This window comes from Elephas maximus, chromosome 13, assembly GCF_024166365.1.
Source record: "Elephas maximus indicus isolate mEleMax1 chromosome 13, mEleMax1 primary haplotype, whole genome shotgun sequence".
Lineage (NCBI taxonomy): Eukaryota > Metazoa > Chordata > Mammalia > Proboscidea > Elephantidae > Elephas > Elephas maximus.
Window position 1 is genome coordinate 75,312,992 of NC_064831.1, and position 17,164 is coordinate 75,330,155.

At 53.5% G+C, this 17,164-nt stretch overlaps 2 protein-coding genes across 4 annotated transcripts; both read left to right on the forward strand.

Annotated features, from left to right (window-relative positions):
* The first annotated feature begins 1,341 nt into the window (after positions 1–1,341).
* On the forward strand, positions 1,342–3,085 carry LOC126087947 (protein shisa-like-1a). Its single transcript, XM_049905866.1, has 3 exons — positions 1,342–1,638; positions 1,855–2,065; positions 2,920–3,085. Exons 1-3 carry the CDS (start codon positions 1,536–1,538, stop codon positions 3,083–3,085), a joined length of 480 nt encoding a protein of 159 aa, XP_049761823.1. The 5' UTR covers positions 1,342–1,535.
* A 121-nt stretch (positions 3,086–3,206) lies between these two features.
* On the forward strand, positions 3,207–17,092 carry UNC45A (unc-45 myosin chaperone A). 3 transcript variants are annotated; one of them, XM_049905855.1, is made up of 20 exons: positions 3,207–3,298; positions 3,504–3,665; positions 3,906–3,942; positions 4,239–4,414; positions 6,082–6,174; positions 6,638–6,805; positions 8,437–8,605; positions 8,882–9,052; positions 9,824–9,995; positions 11,405–11,705; positions 12,479–12,573; positions 12,834–12,975; positions 13,562–13,702; positions 13,911–14,038; positions 14,212–14,278; positions 14,712–14,825; positions 15,040–15,155; positions 15,995–16,112; positions 16,199–16,354; positions 16,450–17,092. In XM_049905855.1, the coding sequence occupies exons 1-20, from the start codon at positions 3,293–3,295 to the stop codon at positions 16,705–16,707; spliced, it is 2,790 nt and encodes a 929-aa protein (XP_049761812.1). In that variant the 5' UTR covers positions 3,207–3,292; the 3' UTR covers positions 16,708–17,092. The 3 variants fall into 3 exon arrangements, with proteins under 3 accessions (XP_049761812.1, XP_049761811.1, XP_049761813.1); XM_049905854.1 differs by having other exon boundaries at positions 3,209–3,343; XM_049905856.1 differs by lacking the exons at positions 16,199–16,354; positions 16,450–17,092 and having other exon boundaries at positions 3,209–3,343; positions 14,712–14,827; positions 15,995–16,084.
* Positions 17,093–17,164: the final 72 nt, after the last annotated feature.

The following is a 17,164-nucleotide window of genomic DNA, read 5'->3' on the forward strand; positions in this document are numbered from 1 at the left end:
TGCCTAAGATCAGTCTTGGAGGCAGCAGCCTGGATTGCTTCTTTCCTTGTACAATGAAATGAAGGCGTCTTTCTGATCTCCCACCTCGGCCTCTTGTTTATTGGCTGTAACAAGTCACACCGAGCAAAACCTGGGGGTTTGCACCTGGCAACAACATCAAGGGCACAATAAGCAACTGGTATGGGGAGCTGCCCTCTGTATTGCAGGCCCTGATTCAGTGCATTTTGCTGGGTGCTGGGGGTACAAGACAGACATGGCCTGGCTCTCAGGGAGTCCACAGTCTGCCCACAGACAGTAACACACACAGTGAAGCTGAGTTTAGGGCAGGAAGTTGCAGGGGCCTCTGGTGCCCCAGTGAAAGGGCATTTCACCTAGCCTGGGGTCAGAGACAGCTTCTCCCAGGAGGGGCCTCTCCCCCCATGAAAAGACAATCTTTAACCTGTCGGTGCTCAGAAAATTCTCAATTCAGCTGATCATAGTTCTCCCTACAAGACATGGGCCTGGTTGCTATGGGCACAGAACCTCATCTTTGGGCCCATGAGACCCTAGGGAAGTTAGAAACTACACTGGGAGCCCTGCCTAATTGCTTCAGATTTAGGCTCTCAGTGAGCAGTGCTATTTCTGCAGGAACTGTTTTCTTTGCTCTCAGTTGCTAGAATGAAATTTACATTGCTTTCTTGTGCCATAGGACGCCTATTTCAATCCCCAGGCACCTGCTGTGGGCCCCTGGGGTGGTGAGTGTTGTCACTGCTGTTCTGGGAGCATGTGTTGTCAGGCTGGGGTAGACACCGGAACAACACTTAAAGTTGCTGGCTGTGGCCTCAGGCTTTCTGAAGAAATTCTCTGCATCAGTGGATGGCAACTATGCAGTATGAAGGGTAAGAGAGCCCTAGAGGACCCTTTCCTCCCTCCCCCCACCACCAAACACACACACAAGCTTCAAGCTTCCCTGTGAGATGGATTGGCTAACTGCTAAGTGTACTACAACCAGACAGGTAGCTTTTGCGCTTTGGCCGTAGCTGGGGCAGGTGATGGCTCAGAGGAAAAGTTACCAAAAAGGACTCATCCATGGATTTCACTTAGTCTTGGTTGTGGAGTTTAGAAAGGGAAGTTCCAAATGCCGGTCTCTGGGGCTTGAAATGGAATGGTCAGAATCCCCAGGACTTCCACAGTAGCCTTTAAGTTGGAAAGTGAGTGGAAAGAAACAGCTGTAAATCCATGTCTGTTCTTCAGACTAATGGCTCAACTTTTCTCTAGTCCTTCATTCTGTCCTCTAGTCTTCTCAGCCTTTTCTCTTTCAGCTCAGAAAGCTGTAAGCAGCTTGGAGCCACAGTCCCCACATTTTCCAAAGAGGGATAGAAACTCAGTCCCTTTCTTCTCTCTTTTGAGGCCTGTGACAGAGAAGCTTCAGGTTTGCGTTAATGGTGCCTCAGGACCTCGGGTTTAATTTTTATTTCCTTACTGTCTGCAGTCATGACTTAGAAAGAGAGATGTTGAGGTTTCTAGGACCAGGGCTGAGGTGGAAGTGACTTCACATGGGCTTCCAGAGAAAGCTGGGCCCCCTGCTGACAGGCCTGTCTGTGGGGCTACCACTGCTCTTCAGCTGGGTGACCCTTGCCCAGCCGACCTCTCTCTCAGGTACAGTACTTTCCACCTCACCGCCCACCCCACCCCACCCTAAACGTCCTCTACTCTCAGCAGATGCATGGGTTACTCTGGGGAGCCGTTAGGGAGGTGAGGAAGGGAGCCTGCCCCTCTGGGACTGGCTGATCCCTTTCATTCTCAGGAACAGGTGGGGTGGGATGTGGGCAGATCTCTCCTGCCTGTCTCCAGCCCCTTCGCCCCTCATTTCAGCATTGGCCCACCACCCCCACTTGTGCCAGACCACCTGGGACGCCGATGGCCGCCACTACCCGGGTTTCTTCTGTCCTCGGCTTTCTGATACTCCAGAGGAAGCCTACTGCTGCCATCTGCAGGCTGCAGGGGCCTCCTGCTGCACCCAGGCTGAGTTTGAGGCCCTGTACCAGGTCAATGTGTCCACCCTTCGGCCCCCTCCCATTCTCAGGTGAGAGCTCCAGCGGTGAAACAGCCGAAGAGCCACTGGGACACTAACAGCGTGTTCCAGGATCTGGGGTTCTGTTCCTAAATTCCAGATGAAGGACTGTAGCTTACAGACTAGTGGAGGAATGGACATTAAACAGAAATTATATGAAGAAAATGTTCAGGGGCTGTGAAGTGGATAACTGGAAGCCATGGTGTGTTTTGGGTGAAGGGTTAAGCCTGAGAGGATCTTGTAGCCCATGGATTACACACTTTATAGTAGGAAGGGCCGGATTACCCATATAAGCAAGGTACAGCATGGGCCCAATTGTGTTTTCCCACCAATCTGTGGTGCACAATTTCACCTGTCCCCCACCACGTCAAGATGTGGTGAAACACATATGAAATTGCTCACTACTGCTTAGCAAATAAATACAATTAAACTTGTGTGTACCTTGCTCTATGCAAGCCGGTGCATACCCTGCTTACTGGTTAATCCGCCCGATAACCAACCAACCAGCAAACCTGTTGCCATCGAGTAGATTCGACTTATAGTGACCCTACAGGTCAGAGTAGAACTGCCCATAGAGTTTCCAAGGAGCTCCTGGTGGATTCCAGCTGGTGACCTTTTGGTCAACAGTCCTAGCTCTTAGCCACTATGCCGCCAGGTTTTCCATCCCCTCGATAGGGGTTTTAAATCCTGAAGCTACCTGTAGATGTGTTCAGGGTACCGGTAAGCCCCTGAATTTGTATGGGAATATTTGTGTGCATGCATGTCTTCATTTATACAGGAAGGGGGTCCGAATTTTCATAGGGTCTGTAACCTACAGTCTGGAGCATCAAGTCTACAGGCCCCTGATACGCTCCCCTTTTCCACAGGGGCACAGGCCGGCTCCTAGCGCTGAGCCTCTACAGCCTGTTACTCCTGGTCCTGATGACCGTGGACCTCGTGCACTTCTGCCTTGGTCGTAGCCCTGGTCGCCGCGGACCACGCGCTTTCTCCTCCGCCGCGCGCCCCCTGCAGGTCCCTGCAGGAACAGACTAGAAGCTCCCGTAGCATCTCTGCGCCTGTTGACCCGGGCGACAGCCCCGCCCCTTCCTCTGGGCGCGCTCTCTCCTTAGCCCCGCCTCTGCCCTGCGGCGGCCGCTGGCGCAAGGCTGGGGCGGGGCCAGCAACAACACATTCCAGAGCCTAGACACACCCTCCGCCCCAGAGACTGCGCCTGCGCCGTTCCGGGACGTTTGTTCCGCGATGACTGTGAGTGGTCCAGGGACCCCTGAGCCCCAGCCCGCCGCCCCGGGGGTGCGTATTCATCCCCCGGCGCCATCCGTCTTCGCATCTGCCCCGACCATTGCCCGCCTCCTTCTCCCCCAATCATCACCCAATCCTCAGCCTCCTCTCCCCAGCTGCCTGGCTCTGCCCTGTGCCCAGTCCCGACGTCTGCACCCCTTTCTCTCCACAGGCAAGCTCAGGGGAGCAGCTGCGGAAGGAGGGCAACGAGCTGTTCAAACGCGGAGACTACGAGGGTGCCCTGACCGCCTACACTCAGGCCCTGAGTCTGGAAGCGGCGCCCCAGGACCAGGCCATTCTGCACCGGAATCGGGCCGCCTGCCACCTCAAGCTGGTGAGGAAGCTGGGCTAACACCCCTGGCCTGCGAGGTTTCCGATTTGCTCATCTTGTCTGCTGCTTGGGCCGTGGCTGGGCATTCACCTTCTTATAGGCCACCCACGCTTGTCACATGTCTTTTGGGCCTCGGAGTGGTGGGGGATCAGGTGACCCTGGACGCCAAGCATCCCTCTGGTGCCTGATAGTGCCAGAAAGGGAGATGACCAGCTTCTCAGGCTTCTGTTCTTTCTCCTACAGGAAGATTATGGCCAAGCGGAAATCGAGGCCTCCAAAGGTAGGGGAATGTGGGCTCGTGTGGACCCGTGGGACTTCTGTGGTGGCAAGGACTCTGGAACCACTGTACCTTCACACTCTTTTCCTCCTTTGGCCCCTGAAATGCACCTGCCTTCTTACTTTCCCATTTCCTGGGGCATTTCCTTTTCTACAGCTACCCTCACCTTTTCTGAGGCTGAAGTACTGAGCCCTGCATCCATCCCCCCTCCTTCCTCTGGCCCTCGAGACCTTTCCCTTCTGCTCTTGCCTGAAGACGGTGGCCTCACGGGTGCTGACAGAGCTCATGTTTGTGCTCAGCCATTGAAAAAGACGGCGGGGATGTCAAAGCACTTTACCGGCGGAGCCAAGCCCTAGAGAAGCTGGGCCGCCTCGACCAGGCTGTCCTTGACCTGAAGAGATGTGTGAGCCTGGAGCCCAAGAACAAAGTTTTCCAGGAGGCCCTGCGGAACATTGGGGGCCAGATTCAGGAGAAGGTGTGTGAGTGACCGAGAGATGGAGGTGTTGATCGATGGTAGAGGAACATTGATAAAGGAACCTGGGCCAAGGGTATAAACACGCAGCTCACGGGAGAGGAGACACTGATGACAAAGAAGCATATACAGAGATGGTTACACTTGTCGGTGATTAGAAAAAAACAAATTTAAATAACAGCAAGGTACTCTTACTTGGTGGTCCATTTGGCAAACATTTAAAAGTTTGTACATGTGGCTAGAAGGAGGGAGGCAGACTGTTGGCAAGTTATAGGGATGTAGATTCTTTCATGACTGCCGGGGAGGTGTGAATTGGTCCAGCTCCTCTGGAGGGTGCTTTAAACCAAAAAACCCAAACCCGTTGCCATCGAGTAGATTCCAACTCATAGCGGCCCTATAGGACAGAGTAGAACTGCCTCATAGGGTTTCCAAGGAGTGCCTGGTGGATTCAAACCTTTTTTGGTTAGCAGCCATAGCTCTTAACCCCTATACCACCATGTGCCTGTTTATTCCAGCCTTGTCTGTAGTAACAAAAAATTGGGACTTGTCTAAATGTCCTGTGTTAGCAAGAGTAGGTGAATCCACGTTTATTGAGGTGGAAAGCTCTCTGACACCTGTTGAGCAAAAAGAGCAAATGATAACAATGAAACATGAAATGTGATACCGTTTATGTTAAAATGCTGTCCCGTATACACACCTGAAACGGTGCTATGTTTGTTTCTATGGGTATACTTGGATATCTAAATACAAAGAAAAAAATCCTAAAGATACACCTCAAAGTGATAACAGTGTGATCCTTGGGGAAAGGAGTGGTGGGCTTTTCAAAGGAAACTTGGCCTCATCTGTTTTTTTTTTTTTTTTTTTTTTAATGAAGACATAGATTTGTATATGTAATTAAAAATGTATTTAGAAGAAAGGAATCTAAAGACCATTGTGAGCTGTAGGCAAGTTTGAATTAACCAGATAATTTAGTGTTAAAATGCTAACATAGTGGAGGCAAGTGATATGATGGCAGACATTGAAAGGTTGAGACCTAGGAAAGCCAATAATTTTCCTCTCAGCGCCAGCTCTGTTTGATTGGCAGTGGCTGCCTAAAGCCTTGTCTTGAGAAGGATTAGGAAAGAAGACTCGAGCAGGTCTTCTGGGCTTAGTAGGAGACATCCCATGACTGATTTAGTTACGTCTGCCATGGATGCAAGATGGGAGCATGTGACACACGTGCTAGGCCTATGCTATCCGTGCCCAGGACCTGGTGATCTTGCCTATCTAGATTATTTGAAAAACTGTCAAAGGGCAATTCTGAAGCTAAAGGGAGTTTAGTGCCACACGCTGCGTGCTCATGCTGCCACAACACAAATGGCACCACGGAAAGCGGGTTGCCTCAGCTAACTGGATGCCTCGCCTTCTGAATGGCACTGACTTCAGCATCAGCCCTGCCTCTTCTGCCCATATGGGAGGTAGCTCAGAGAGGAAAACAGCCCATGGGAAGTTTGGGAGGAGCTGTAAGGCGAGTCTCTTCCTGCCCAAGGCAGCTTGGTGCAATCCCTGAGCCCAGGCATCCTCACTGTGCCTCAAAGACAGGAGCCAGGCCCTGGGAGGAGCCAGCGAGAACCAACAGGTTGTCTTTTGGAGAAGGGTGATTTCTGCCATGCCTTGTTGGTTTGCCATAGGTACGATACATGTCCTCGACGGATGCTAAAGTGGAACAGATGTTTCAGATACTATTGGACCCAGAAGAGAAAGGCACTGAGAAAAAACAAAAGGTATGAGCCCGGGACTGAGCCAGAGGGGGCCAAACTCCCACTATAGCTGCCTGTCCAGCACACCCTCCCCGTTTGCTGATGTTGGCCCAGATGCCCCTGCTGGCCTGGTTGGGAGTTCTGAGGGCCTGGGGCCTTAGTGTGAACCAAGGAGAGGGAGTTAATATTGATGGAGCACCTTGTTGGTCAGGCCAGGAGCTAGGGGTACAGAGGTGACTGAGGTACCATACCTGCCCTTCAGGTTCTAGTGGAGACTCAGAACCCCATTTACTGTAATAGTCAATCCTGAGAGGATGCTTGTCCTTCCACTTATACATGAGGAAACTGAAGTTCAGAGAGGTTCAGTTTATGGCCACAGTCACTCAGCTGCTGAGTGGAGGCGGTGAGGTCCAGAGGTCAGGACCTCTGCTTGCCCTATCCCTGCTTTGTGCAGTGCTTATGTTATAATGTGCTTCCCTCAACACAGGCTTCTCAGAACCTGGTGGTGCTGGCCCGGGAGGATGCTGGAGCTGAGAAGATCTTCCGGAGCAATGGAGTGCAGCTCTTGCAACGGCTGCTGGACACAGGCGAGACCGACCTGATGCTGGCGGCTCTGCGCACCCTGGTTGGCATCTGCTCTGAGCACCAGTCCCGGGTAGGTGGGGGAGAGGTTACTGCTTCGGTCACTCTGTCCATCCGTTCACTCGGCCTTCATCTGCTTACGAAAGAACTTAAAGCAGTGTTTTCATTTCATAGGGCTGCCATGGCAAATACCACTAACTGGGTGGTTTCAAACAGGAATTTATTATTCATAGTTCTGGAGGCCAGAAGTCAAATTCATGCTGTCGGCAGGGCCATGCTGTCTCTGAAGGCTCTAGGGAAGGTCCTTTCTTGTCTCCCCCAGCTCTGGTAGCCAGAGGTGTTCCTTGCTTGTGGCAGCATCACACCCATCTCTGCCTCCGTCTTCACATGGCTGTCTTCTCTCTGTGTCTCCCTCCGTGTCTCTTCTCTTGTAAGGACACCAGTCACATTGGGTTAGGGCCCAGTCTACTCCTGTGTGACTTCATGTTAACTAATAACATTTTTGAAGACAGAACCTCCAAACATGGCCACACTCACAGGTACCAGGGGTTAGACCTTTGACATATCTTTGTGGGGGATGCAGTTCAACCCATAACAACAGAGTACAAGGAGATGTTTAACAAGAGAGGAAAAAGAAAAATAGCACAAAAAAGACCAAAATAGTTGGGGATAAATGGGCCAGGAAAGAGGAGACACCGCCCTCTAACACCTGAGCACGTGCTCCCAGTGGGCTGTCTGCAGCTAATCCCAAAGGGACACCTGTCATTGACTCATCGTGTCCATACAGTAAAAGCAGGCACCTGTTTTTTCTCTGACGATCAGACTGGCTATTCCCCTGGAGACTGTCCTCCCAGCAAGCAGTGTGGTCAGCAGTGTCACCCATAGCATCTTTGCCTTTGAGACAGTGACCAGATACGTAGGGCTTGACCTTGAACTGATTCCCAGCACGGAGTGAGGATTTCTCAGCATGGGACAGTTCAGTAAGAACAGCCCTGCCCCTGGGGCCAGTATGGTGAGCTGCAGATCCCCAGCCCTGGCCTGAGCTGGCTTGACCCTGGGGACAGGGACTGATCTCTTGGTCACTCCTAAAGGAGCTCACAGTGCCTAGATCAGGGTGAATCTGTGAAATAGTCCACAAAAGCTCTTTAGACTAAGCTCAGGCTCCATTTCTAGGTCTCCCTGGGCTAAGAATGGCAAAACTCACATGAATCCATCTACCTCTTGCAGCCTTCTTATTCATCCAGTGTGAACTAGAATAGACCTAGCTTAGAAATGGGGTGAAGAAGCCTTGCAGGCCCATCCAATGCATGTCCATATCCACAAGGTGTGGACAGGACTTCAGGGTTGGGACTGGGGTGGAACCAGGTGTCCTTGGGCCCAGTAGGTAGCTTTGTCCAGGTTTTTGTGTCTCCTTCCTGGGGAGCCGAAGCAGCTGCCCTCAGAGCTACAGTTATCCTTGTCTTCTCTGATTGGAGCCAAGTTGATCAGAGGTAGTGGCGAGCTCCTCTGGAATGTTCTCTCTAGGAAGCCTTTCCAATGAGATCTGGAGGCACACTTGAGACGGGCCCACTTTGTTTTCACCTGGAGCTAGTCCTTCCACCCAGATGTGTTCTCAATCCGCAGGCCACACTCTTGGACTCCTAGTTAGGAATCTTTATGGCTGCCCTTGCTAACAGGTGGCTTCTGTCCACTCTCCCACCCCAGACAGTGGCCACCCTGAGCGTGCTGGGAACTCGGCGCATGGTCTCCATCCTTGGTGTGGAAAACCAGGCTGTGTCTCTGGCAGCCTGCCACCTGCTGCAGGTTATGTTTGATGCCCTCAAGGAAGGCGTTAAGAAAGGCTTCCGAGGGAAAGAAGGTGCCATCATTGTGGGTGAGTGGAAGCAGGTCTGTGGTCCCTGGGACATTGCCATTGTGGAGGGGTGGGGCTGACCAGCCAGGCCAGCTCTTTTGAGACCAGACTTGGCAGCTGTAAATTGTTCAGGAATGTGTCTTGGTGACAGTATTTTACTCTAGATTCTAAGCAGCAGGGCTCTGGAGCCCGGCCCAGCACCCAGGATGCCGATGTCCCCTCCCTGTGCCTTCCTGGCCTGTTGGGGAAGTTCAAGGGTCAGACCCGCGCTGGGCCACCATGTCTTTCTGTTGGCAGATCCTGCCCGGGAGCTGAAGGTCCTCATCAGTAACCTCCTGGAGCTACTGACTGAGGTGGGGGTCTCAGGCCAAGGCCGAGATAACGCGTTGACCCTCCTGATTAAAGTGGTACCCCGGAAGTCTCCTAAGGACCCCGACAACAGTCTCGCCCTCTGGGTTATTGACCAAGGTATGTGACACAGTTTAAAAAAGAGAGAGAGACTGAACATATGTTGCTCGGGTGGCCCAGGCCAGTGTATCCCCAGGAGTTAAGAAAAGTTGCGATTGTGCCCAGACGTGTCCGCGTTGAAGTGCGCTGTGTGGCCTGTGTTGTCTCTGTGGGAACTCAAGGTTAGACCCTTTAACCCTCTACGTGCACATCCGCGTACACATCAGACCTGCAGGCAGGCTAACAGAGCTCACCCCTGAGTGGGAGAGGCTAGGCTAGCTTTCTGTGTCTGAAGTTTCTTTCCATGAACATGTGTTATTTCTATGCTCAGGGAAAAAAAAAAAAAAAAATCTAACATAAAAATCCAAATTTCCCTTGTCCCCTAAAAGATAAAGAAAAAACCTTTGCTTAAGGCCCTGCATGAGCACATCTGCTGGGTGCTTTCCCACACCTCATCTTTTTTTTTTACCCATAATTCCATGTGGTGTGGGCGTGATTTTCCTCTTCAGTTTTACAGATGGGGAACTTCAAACCCCAGAGCATTGGGCCCCACGTGTAGGACCCAGATGTAGCCCTCACTTTGAGGTCCTTGCCTGATACCACAACTGCCCCCCGTAGGTAGCAAGTCACCACCAGACTCTGCACCCGCTCTCATGTGGTTGTCTGGCCTCTGTACCTTCTCATCTCAGAGGGAGGTGCTCCTATCCTTCTGTGCCTCTCCTGGGAAACCTTTTCCCTTTATCTGTAGGGACTGGAACTACTGCTCTCTAGGATAAATAGGTGTCTTTTCAGGTCTGAAAAAGATTCTGGAGGTGGGGGGCTCTGTGCCAGACCCTCCTGGGGAGCTCACGGTGACCGCGAACAGCCGCATGAGTGCCTCCATCCTCCTCAGCAAGCTCTATGATGACCTCAAGTGCGATGCCGAGAGGGAGAATTTCTACCGGCTCTGTGAAAACTACATCAAGTAAGGGAGTCTCCCCATCTTGCATTGCCAGGGGGCCCAACAGAAAGTTCATTTTTTAAATTGTGCTTTAGATGAAGGTTTACAGAAGAGACTAGCTTCTCATTAAACAGTTAGTACACATATTGTTTTATGACCTGGTTAACAACCCCACAACATGTCAACGCTCTCCTATCTCGACCTTGGGTTTCCTATTACCAGCTTTCCTGTCCCCTCCTGCCTTCTAGTCTGGGCCCCTGGGCTGGTGTGCCCCTTTAGTCTCATTTTGTTTTATGGGCCTGTCTAATCTTTGGCTGAAGGGTAAACCTCAGGAGTGACTTCATTACTGAGCTAAAAGAGTGTCCGGGTCCACACTCTCAGGGTTTCTCCAGTCTCTGTCAGGCCTGTAAGTCTTTTTTTTGTGAGTTAGAATTTTATTCTACATTTTTCTCCAGCTCTCTCCAGGACCCTCTGTTGTGATCCTTGTCAAAGCAGTCAGTGGTGGTAGCCGAGTACCATCTAGTTGTACTGGACTCAGTCTGGTGGAGGCTGTGGTAGATGTGGTCCATTAGTCTTTTGGACTAATTTTTCCCTTGTATCTTTAGTTTTCTTCATTCTTCCTTGCCCCTGAAGGGGTGAGACCAGTGGAGTATCTTAGATTGCCACTCGCAGGCTTTTAAGACCCCAGATGCTGCTCACCAAAGTAGAATATAAACATTTTCTTTATAAACTACGTTACGCCAATTGAGCTAGATGTTCACCGAGACCATGGTCCCCACAGCCCTCAGCCCAGCAATTTGGTCCTTCTGGGAGTTTGGGTGTGTCTATGGAGCTTCCATGACCTTACCTTGGACAAGCCAACAAAAAGTTCTGATTCTTTGAGGAGGGACAACAGGGAAAGTAACCTTGGGGAGGACAGGCAGGGGATAGATAAAGTGGTCCTGAGCCTCTTCTTATTCCAAGTGACTTCAGCCAGGGAAGTTTTTTCTCAAATCAATTTTCTGATAACAAATGTTCTCAAGCACATACCATGTATGTTGAGCGCTTACAATGTATCTGTGCCGACACACCGGTGAACCGCGATGGTCCTTACCTTCAAGGAGCTTACAGTTTGGGGGAGGACCGATGATAAACACATTATGAAAGAAACAGAATGGTTTCAGAGCATGATAAGTTCAGGAAAGGAAATGAGCAGGGTCGCATGAGTAAGAGTAAGTGTGACACCCTGTTAGATGGTGTGTTATCAGGGATGGTGCAAATGAAAGCCCAGATAAAGAAAATCAGCAACTGCTGCCTGGGTAGAAATGTCCTAGTCCTTTCCTGTTGCAGCTTTTCTTAACATTTCTGCTAAAGTAGTGTAGTGGAGTGGGGAGGAGAAGGGTTGTCCTTTTAAGCTGGTCTAGGCATGACAGCTGTCACCCTGTGCCCCTCAGGAGCTGGTTTGAGGGCCAAGGGCTGGCCGGGAAGCTGCGGGCCATCCAGACGGTGTCCTGCCTCCTGCAGGGCCCAAGTGAGGCTGGCAACCGGGCCCTGGAGCTGAGTGGCGTCATGGAGAGCGTGATCACCCTGTGTGCCTCTGAGCAGGAGGAAGAGCAGCTGGTGGCTGTGGAGGCCCTGATCCACGCGGCCGGGAAGGCCAAGCGGGCCTCGTTCATCACTGCCAATGGCGTCTCGCTGCTCAAGGACCTATACAAGCGCAGCGAGAAGGACAGCATCCGCATCCGGGCGCTGGTGGTAGGACAGGGCCTGGGCTGGGGCGGGCAACCAGGCAGCCATGTCAGGTGCCAGCCTTACTGGTGTCTCAGGGTTTGGCACCAGCAGACACTAGAGGAATATTCAGGATACTCAGGGCCTTGTTGGGGCCGGAGGCCTGGGGCCTGGTTCTGTCTACCACAGGGCTTACGGTCAACTCGGGATGAGCCACGTTGAGGGGCCACTTGGAGGTATTGGGAGGAGCTCCTATGGGAGATGATGGTGGAGTTTGGAGGATGCAGCTGGGCTGTGTACAAAAGGCAGGGCCTGAGGGGGATGCAGGCGTCTCCAGGAGCTGGTGTTCGGGGACTGCCTGGGTGGCTCTCCATGAGTGCACTGCACCCATGCACCTTGAGGAAGCTGGTTCTCCTGCTGGGGGCATTCAGTCCTAGAGAAATCCATCCCATAAGAATTCTGGCCTTGGCTGAAGCACCTGTCTTCTTCCCGCACAAGCCTTAGCTCCACTTGCAAAGAGCTCTTTTGTACTGACACAGAAAGGAATGGAGCAAATCCCAGGTCAAGACCAATACAAGCTGGGCAGAGCTGGGGCCCAGGACAGTCCAGTGGTCAATGTTTCGGTCTGTATCAGTGTTATGTCACATAGCTACCCAACAGCTGATTTTCCTGCCAAATGCTCTGTATGGTAGCCTGGTGGAGCAGGGGGCAGAGTGCCAGGGAGGGAAGCCATGCCAGGTGCGGAGAAGCCCTGCCTTTGTCCCTGGGCCAGGCAGCTAGTTCTTGCCCTCTTCCTCCAGGGCCTCTGTAAGCTCGGCTCCGCCGGTGGGACAGACTTTAGCATGAAGCAGTTTGCTGAAGGCTCCACTCTCAAACTGGCCAAGCAGTGTCGGAAGTGAGTTGTGTGGCACTGCTGTGGCTTCCCACCTGTCCAGTAGATCCCAAGAAAGGGGCCCTGGGTGGAGGGCAGTTCCTGTGACTCTTCTCTGGCTCAGGCAGGGGCCGCTCTCCCCCAGGCAGACCCTCCTGGATCCTAACATGTGAACTGCTTCTGTATGTTGGGATGGCCAAACCCCTGGCTTTGCCCTCTTGATCCTCGTGTGCCTCTTCTTGCCCCCAGCTCTGACAGTCGTCCCCTACCCCCCACGCCCCCAGGTGGCTATGCAATGACCAGATCGACGCAAGCACTAGGCGCTGGGCAGTGGAGGGCCTGGCTTACCTCACCTTCGACGCTGACGTGAAGGAGGAGTTTGTGGAGGATGAGGCTGCTCTGAAGGCCCTGTTCCAGCTCAGCAGGGTAGCTCCCGAGCTCCTGCAGTCAGTCATCCTGGGGCACTGTCTGGGATTAGAGTTTACTAATCCCAGTGGAGGGGGAGTAGCCCTGGTAGCACAGTGATTAAAGTGCTTGACTGCTAACCAAAAGGTCAGTGGTTCAAAACCACCAGCCTTTCTGTGGGAAAAGATGTGGGAGTCTGCTTCTGTAAAGATTTACAGCCTTGGAGACCCTAGGGGGCAGCTATACTCTGTCCTTTTGGGTAACTCTGAGTCGGAATCGACTCCACAGCAGTAGGAGAAGGTTTTTTTGGTGGGTCTTAACCAATGGCTCTTGTGACTTTTTCTGAGAGATCCCAGGGAGGGTAGGTGGGTGGGTAGCTCTGGTGGCCACTTGGTGTGGCATGGGACCAACAGTGTCAGAAACCACCATCTCTTGGGAGGAGTTGGGAAGGTCAAGTTTGTGAGCTCCCAATGTCCAGAGCCAGGCTGGGGCCTCGGGAGGTACTCAGATTCAGCCTGCTGCCCGACTGGTCCAGCCAGGGATAGAATTGGGTGCCTGGGCCTTGACCTCTGGGATGACCAACTGAATGCCTTTCTGCTACTGGCAGTCCGAGGAGAGGTCTGTGCTGTTTGCGGTGGCCTCAGCACTAGTGAACTGTACCAACAGCTATGACTATGAGGAGCCTGACCCCAAGATGGTGGAGCTGGCCAAGTATGCTAAGCAGCACGTGCCTGAGCAGCACCCTAAGGTAAGGGGCCGCTAGAGGGGCTAGAGGTCTCCCTGACATTGGGACCAGTTGACCCAGGGCATTCACAGCAAAAGAGCCTCCTGTTTAAGTGGGTTTCTTTCCCTTCGCTTTGGTTGTTGCCACAGTCATCAATTTGTGCTATGAGGAGGGTCCCTCTTTCCCTGTCTAGTCAGCTGAGGTCCCTCTGCTAAGCTGTCTCCTTTCCCAGGATAAACCGAGCTTTGTGCGAGCTCGGGTGAAGAAGCTCCTGGCAGCAGGGGTGGTGTCGGCCATGACATGTATGGTGAAGACGGAGAGTCCAGTGCTGACGAATTCCTGCAGGGAACTGCTCTCCAGGTGAGCCTCCTGGGGCAGGGCAGGCCCTTCCCAGCTCCTAGGCCTTGGGCTGCCAATGTGACTGCAAGTCCTGGTGCCGGGGGCCTCTTGAAGGAAGGAGGGCCACCTGCATGGCCACCCCCACTGAGCAGAAGCCTGGGCCCTGTCCACCCACCACCGCCTTCTCCTCACAGGGTCTTTCTGGCTTTGGTGGAAGAGGTGGCAGACCGGGGCACTGTGGTTGCTCAGGGAGGAGGCAAGGTAAGCTGGTTGCGGACCCTTTCCTGAAGGCGGAGCCATTAGCCTATAAAACATGACTCCAGGGCTACTACGCCAGCCACTGGCATTGGCTATAGGACTGAAATACATTATTAACTACCAGCAAGAGCGTCTTGCTGCTGAGTGAGGGATGCTGAATTGGGCTGGCTCCGTACTTTGTGCCTCTAAAGGCCCTAGCTCTCCTCCTTTTCCTTTGTCACATTTCCCCCATGGCCCGGCACCCAGCACCATCCATGTCCAGCCCTTGCTGGGTGTTTGAGGAAGTATTTGGGATGCTCCAGGAGAGCTCAGGGAGGTGAAAAGGGTCTCAGTAGGGAATATGGTCAAGCCTGGGGAGGGAGAGGGCACAGTCAGGGCCTCAGGGCCTGAGGGGATTGGCCTTGCACTCCTGGGCCCTGACCAGTTGCTCCTACAGGCTTTGCTTCCTCTGGCCCTGGAAGGCACTGACGTGGGGCAGACAAAGGCAGCTCAGGCTCTCGCCAAGCTCACCATCACCTCCAACCCAGAGATGACCTTTCCTGGCGAGCGGGTGTGTGTGTTCTGCCCCAGCCCTGGCCTCGCCTCACCCCGCCTTGGGCCCTGATGCTTCCAGCCAGGGCTGTAGCTCCTCCTTGGGTTGGGCAGGAAGTGGCAGCTTTGCTGAGCCCCAGGATGGGGAGGGTAGCACTCTCGGGGTGGGCTCCTCCCTGCAGGGACTGTGGGGCTGGCGGTGAGCAGCCCTGATGGGCAGGTGCATGTCACAGATCTATGAGGTGGTGCGGCCCCTTGTCTCCCTGTTGCACCTCAACTGCTCAGGCCTGCAGAACTTCGAGGCGCTCATGGCCCTAACGAACCTGGCGGGGATCAGCGAGAGGCTCCGGTGAGGACCCTCAGGATGTGGGACCTGGGCAGGATGTCGACATTTGTATTATCCCTAGTAGAGCCCTTTACAGTTTGGAAAGCACTCCTCAGCCATTGGCTCGTTTGAGCCTCACAGTGAGTCGTCCCCTGCATCGTACAGATGAGGAGACAGGTTAAGAGAGCTTGCCTCGTGCAGCACCCCTGAGAGGCAGCACAGCCCTGGGGGACAAAGTGTGGTTCTGGAGTCAGACAGTCTTAGTTCACATCCTGACTTCACTGGTCACTAGTTGTGTTACCTCAAGATACTTAACTTCTCCTTGCCTCAGCTTTCACTTCTGTGAAATGGGGATGATTGTAGTACTTACCAGTGAGAGGTTACATAGAAAAGTACTTTGCACTTAGGTGCCTAGTACCTAGCAATGTGCCAGTACGTATCAGCTATTAGTCCTGATCGTGACCGTGGACACACTCCCCAGCCTTATTTTCCTCTTCCGCAAGATAGTAGTAATAATCACACCTGCATCTTCGCTGTAGGGCCATGGTGAGGATTAAGTAAAGCAAGTGTGTGGGTCAGCGTAAGTGCTCAAGTGTTAAGTGTCAGCATCACCATCACCACCACCCAAGTCTCCTAACTCCTAGTCGAGAGCATTTTCCGTGGCTCCATGTGGTCTCCTAGGCCAGGTTAGAAGGCTGGAAACCACTGCAGTCCATACCTAGTGTGGGAGGACCCTGGCCCCTTGGACATTGCCAAGGGAAATCCCTGGCCCAGGGCTCAATAACCTGTGGGGTGGGGTGGTGGTGGATGCAGAGGCTGTGATGATGCTGGCCCTCTCCCTCCCCCTTGCCCTGGCCCTGCAGACAGAAGATCCTGAAGGAGAAGGCCGTGCCCATGATCGAGGGCTACATGTTTGAGGAACACGAGATGATCCGCAGGGCAGCCACAGAGTGCATGTGTAACATGGCCATGTGCAAGGAGGTGAGGGCTGTCCCAGGGTGGTCACTGCGGGCCGGATGCAGAGGTGCCTCTGCCTGACTTAGCCAACCCTCCTCATCTGGCCACAGGTGCAGGACCTGTTTGTCGCCGAGGGCAATGACCGGCTAAAGCTGCTGGTGCTGTACTGCGGAGAGGATGATGAGCTGCTGCAGCGGGCGGCCGCTGGGGGCCTGGCCATGCTCACTTCCCTGCAGCCCTCGGTCTGCAGCCGCATCCCACAAGTGGTCAGTGCCTGTTCTGATGGTGGGCGAGGGCTGGGCCAGGAGCTCCCAGCATGGTGGCGCTGCTCAGTAGCCACACACTGCCCTGTGTCTTACAGACCACACACTGGCTGGAGATCCTGCAGGCCCTGCTTCTGAGCCCCAACCTGGAGCTGCAGCATCGGGGCGTCGTGGTGGTGCTGAACATGGTGGAGGCTTCAAAGGAGACCGCCAGCACCCTGATGGAGAGTGAGGTGCTGGAGATCCTGTCAGTGCTGGCTAAGGGCGAGGAGGGCCCTGTCACAAGGGTGGCTGCAGCATGCCTGAAGAAAGCAGTGGAATATGGGCTTATCAAACCCAACCAGGATGGAGAGTGAAGGGCTGCCCCTGGGTCCAAGGCTCAGGCACACCATACCTGCACACCTCACCTATCACAGCACCAAGAGTGAAGACAGAAGTAGCTTTAGCTGGTGAGAGCTGGGATGCCAGACATTCTTGCCTCTGCTTCTCAGCTGTTGCTGTTAGGAGCCACATGCAGCCACACAGTCCTGCTCTGCAGCACTGCCTCCAGCCTCACCCAGCAGAGCCCTTTCCTGTACTACTGTAGATGGCTGGGAATGGGGCAGGCGCATCCCAACTCGGCCTGTGGATTCCTGGGCAACAGGAAAGGTACATCAAGGAGCCGCATCTGCTGTGAGCATCCCCTGAGCCTGCTAGCAGGCCTGCCCTGACCCTCTAATAAAAGTGTGTGGAACTCAAATGTGTGCCCTGTCCCTGGGCAGGGAGGGCTGGCTGTGCGCTGACAAGTCATGGGTGAGGGCACCGTGGAAGAGC

What these genes read in the sequence shown, in the direction of transcription:
- LOC126087947 (XM_049905866.1), top strand. Translation starts at nt 1,536, where the DNA reads ATGGGCTTCCAGAGAAAGCTGGGCCCCCTGCTGACAGGCCTGTCTGTG. An exon ending in CCAGCCGACCTCTCTCTCAG is followed by an intron (nt 1,639 to 1,854) that starts GTACAGTACTTT and finishes CCCTCATTTCAG; the next exon opens with CATTGGCCCACCACCCCCAC. An exon ending in CGGCCCCCTCCCATTCTCAG is followed by an intron (nt 2,066 to 2,919) that starts GTGAGAGCTCCA and finishes CCTTTTCCACAG; the next exon opens with GGGCACAGGCCGGCTCCTAG.
- UNC45A (XM_049905854.1), top strand. Translation starts at nt 3,293, where the DNA reads ATGACTGTGAGTGGTCCAGGGACCCCTGAGCCCCAGCCCGCCGCCCCG. An exon ending in TCCGCATCCGGGCGCTGGTG is followed by an intron (nt 11,706 to 12,478) that starts GTAGGACAGGGC and finishes CTCTTCCTCCAG; the next exon opens with GGCCTCTGTAAGCTCGGCTC. An exon ending in CTGGCCAAGCAGTGTCGGAA is followed by an intron (nt 12,574 to 12,833) that starts GTGAGTTGTGTG and finishes CCACGCCCCCAG; the next exon opens with GTGGCTATGCAATGACCAGA.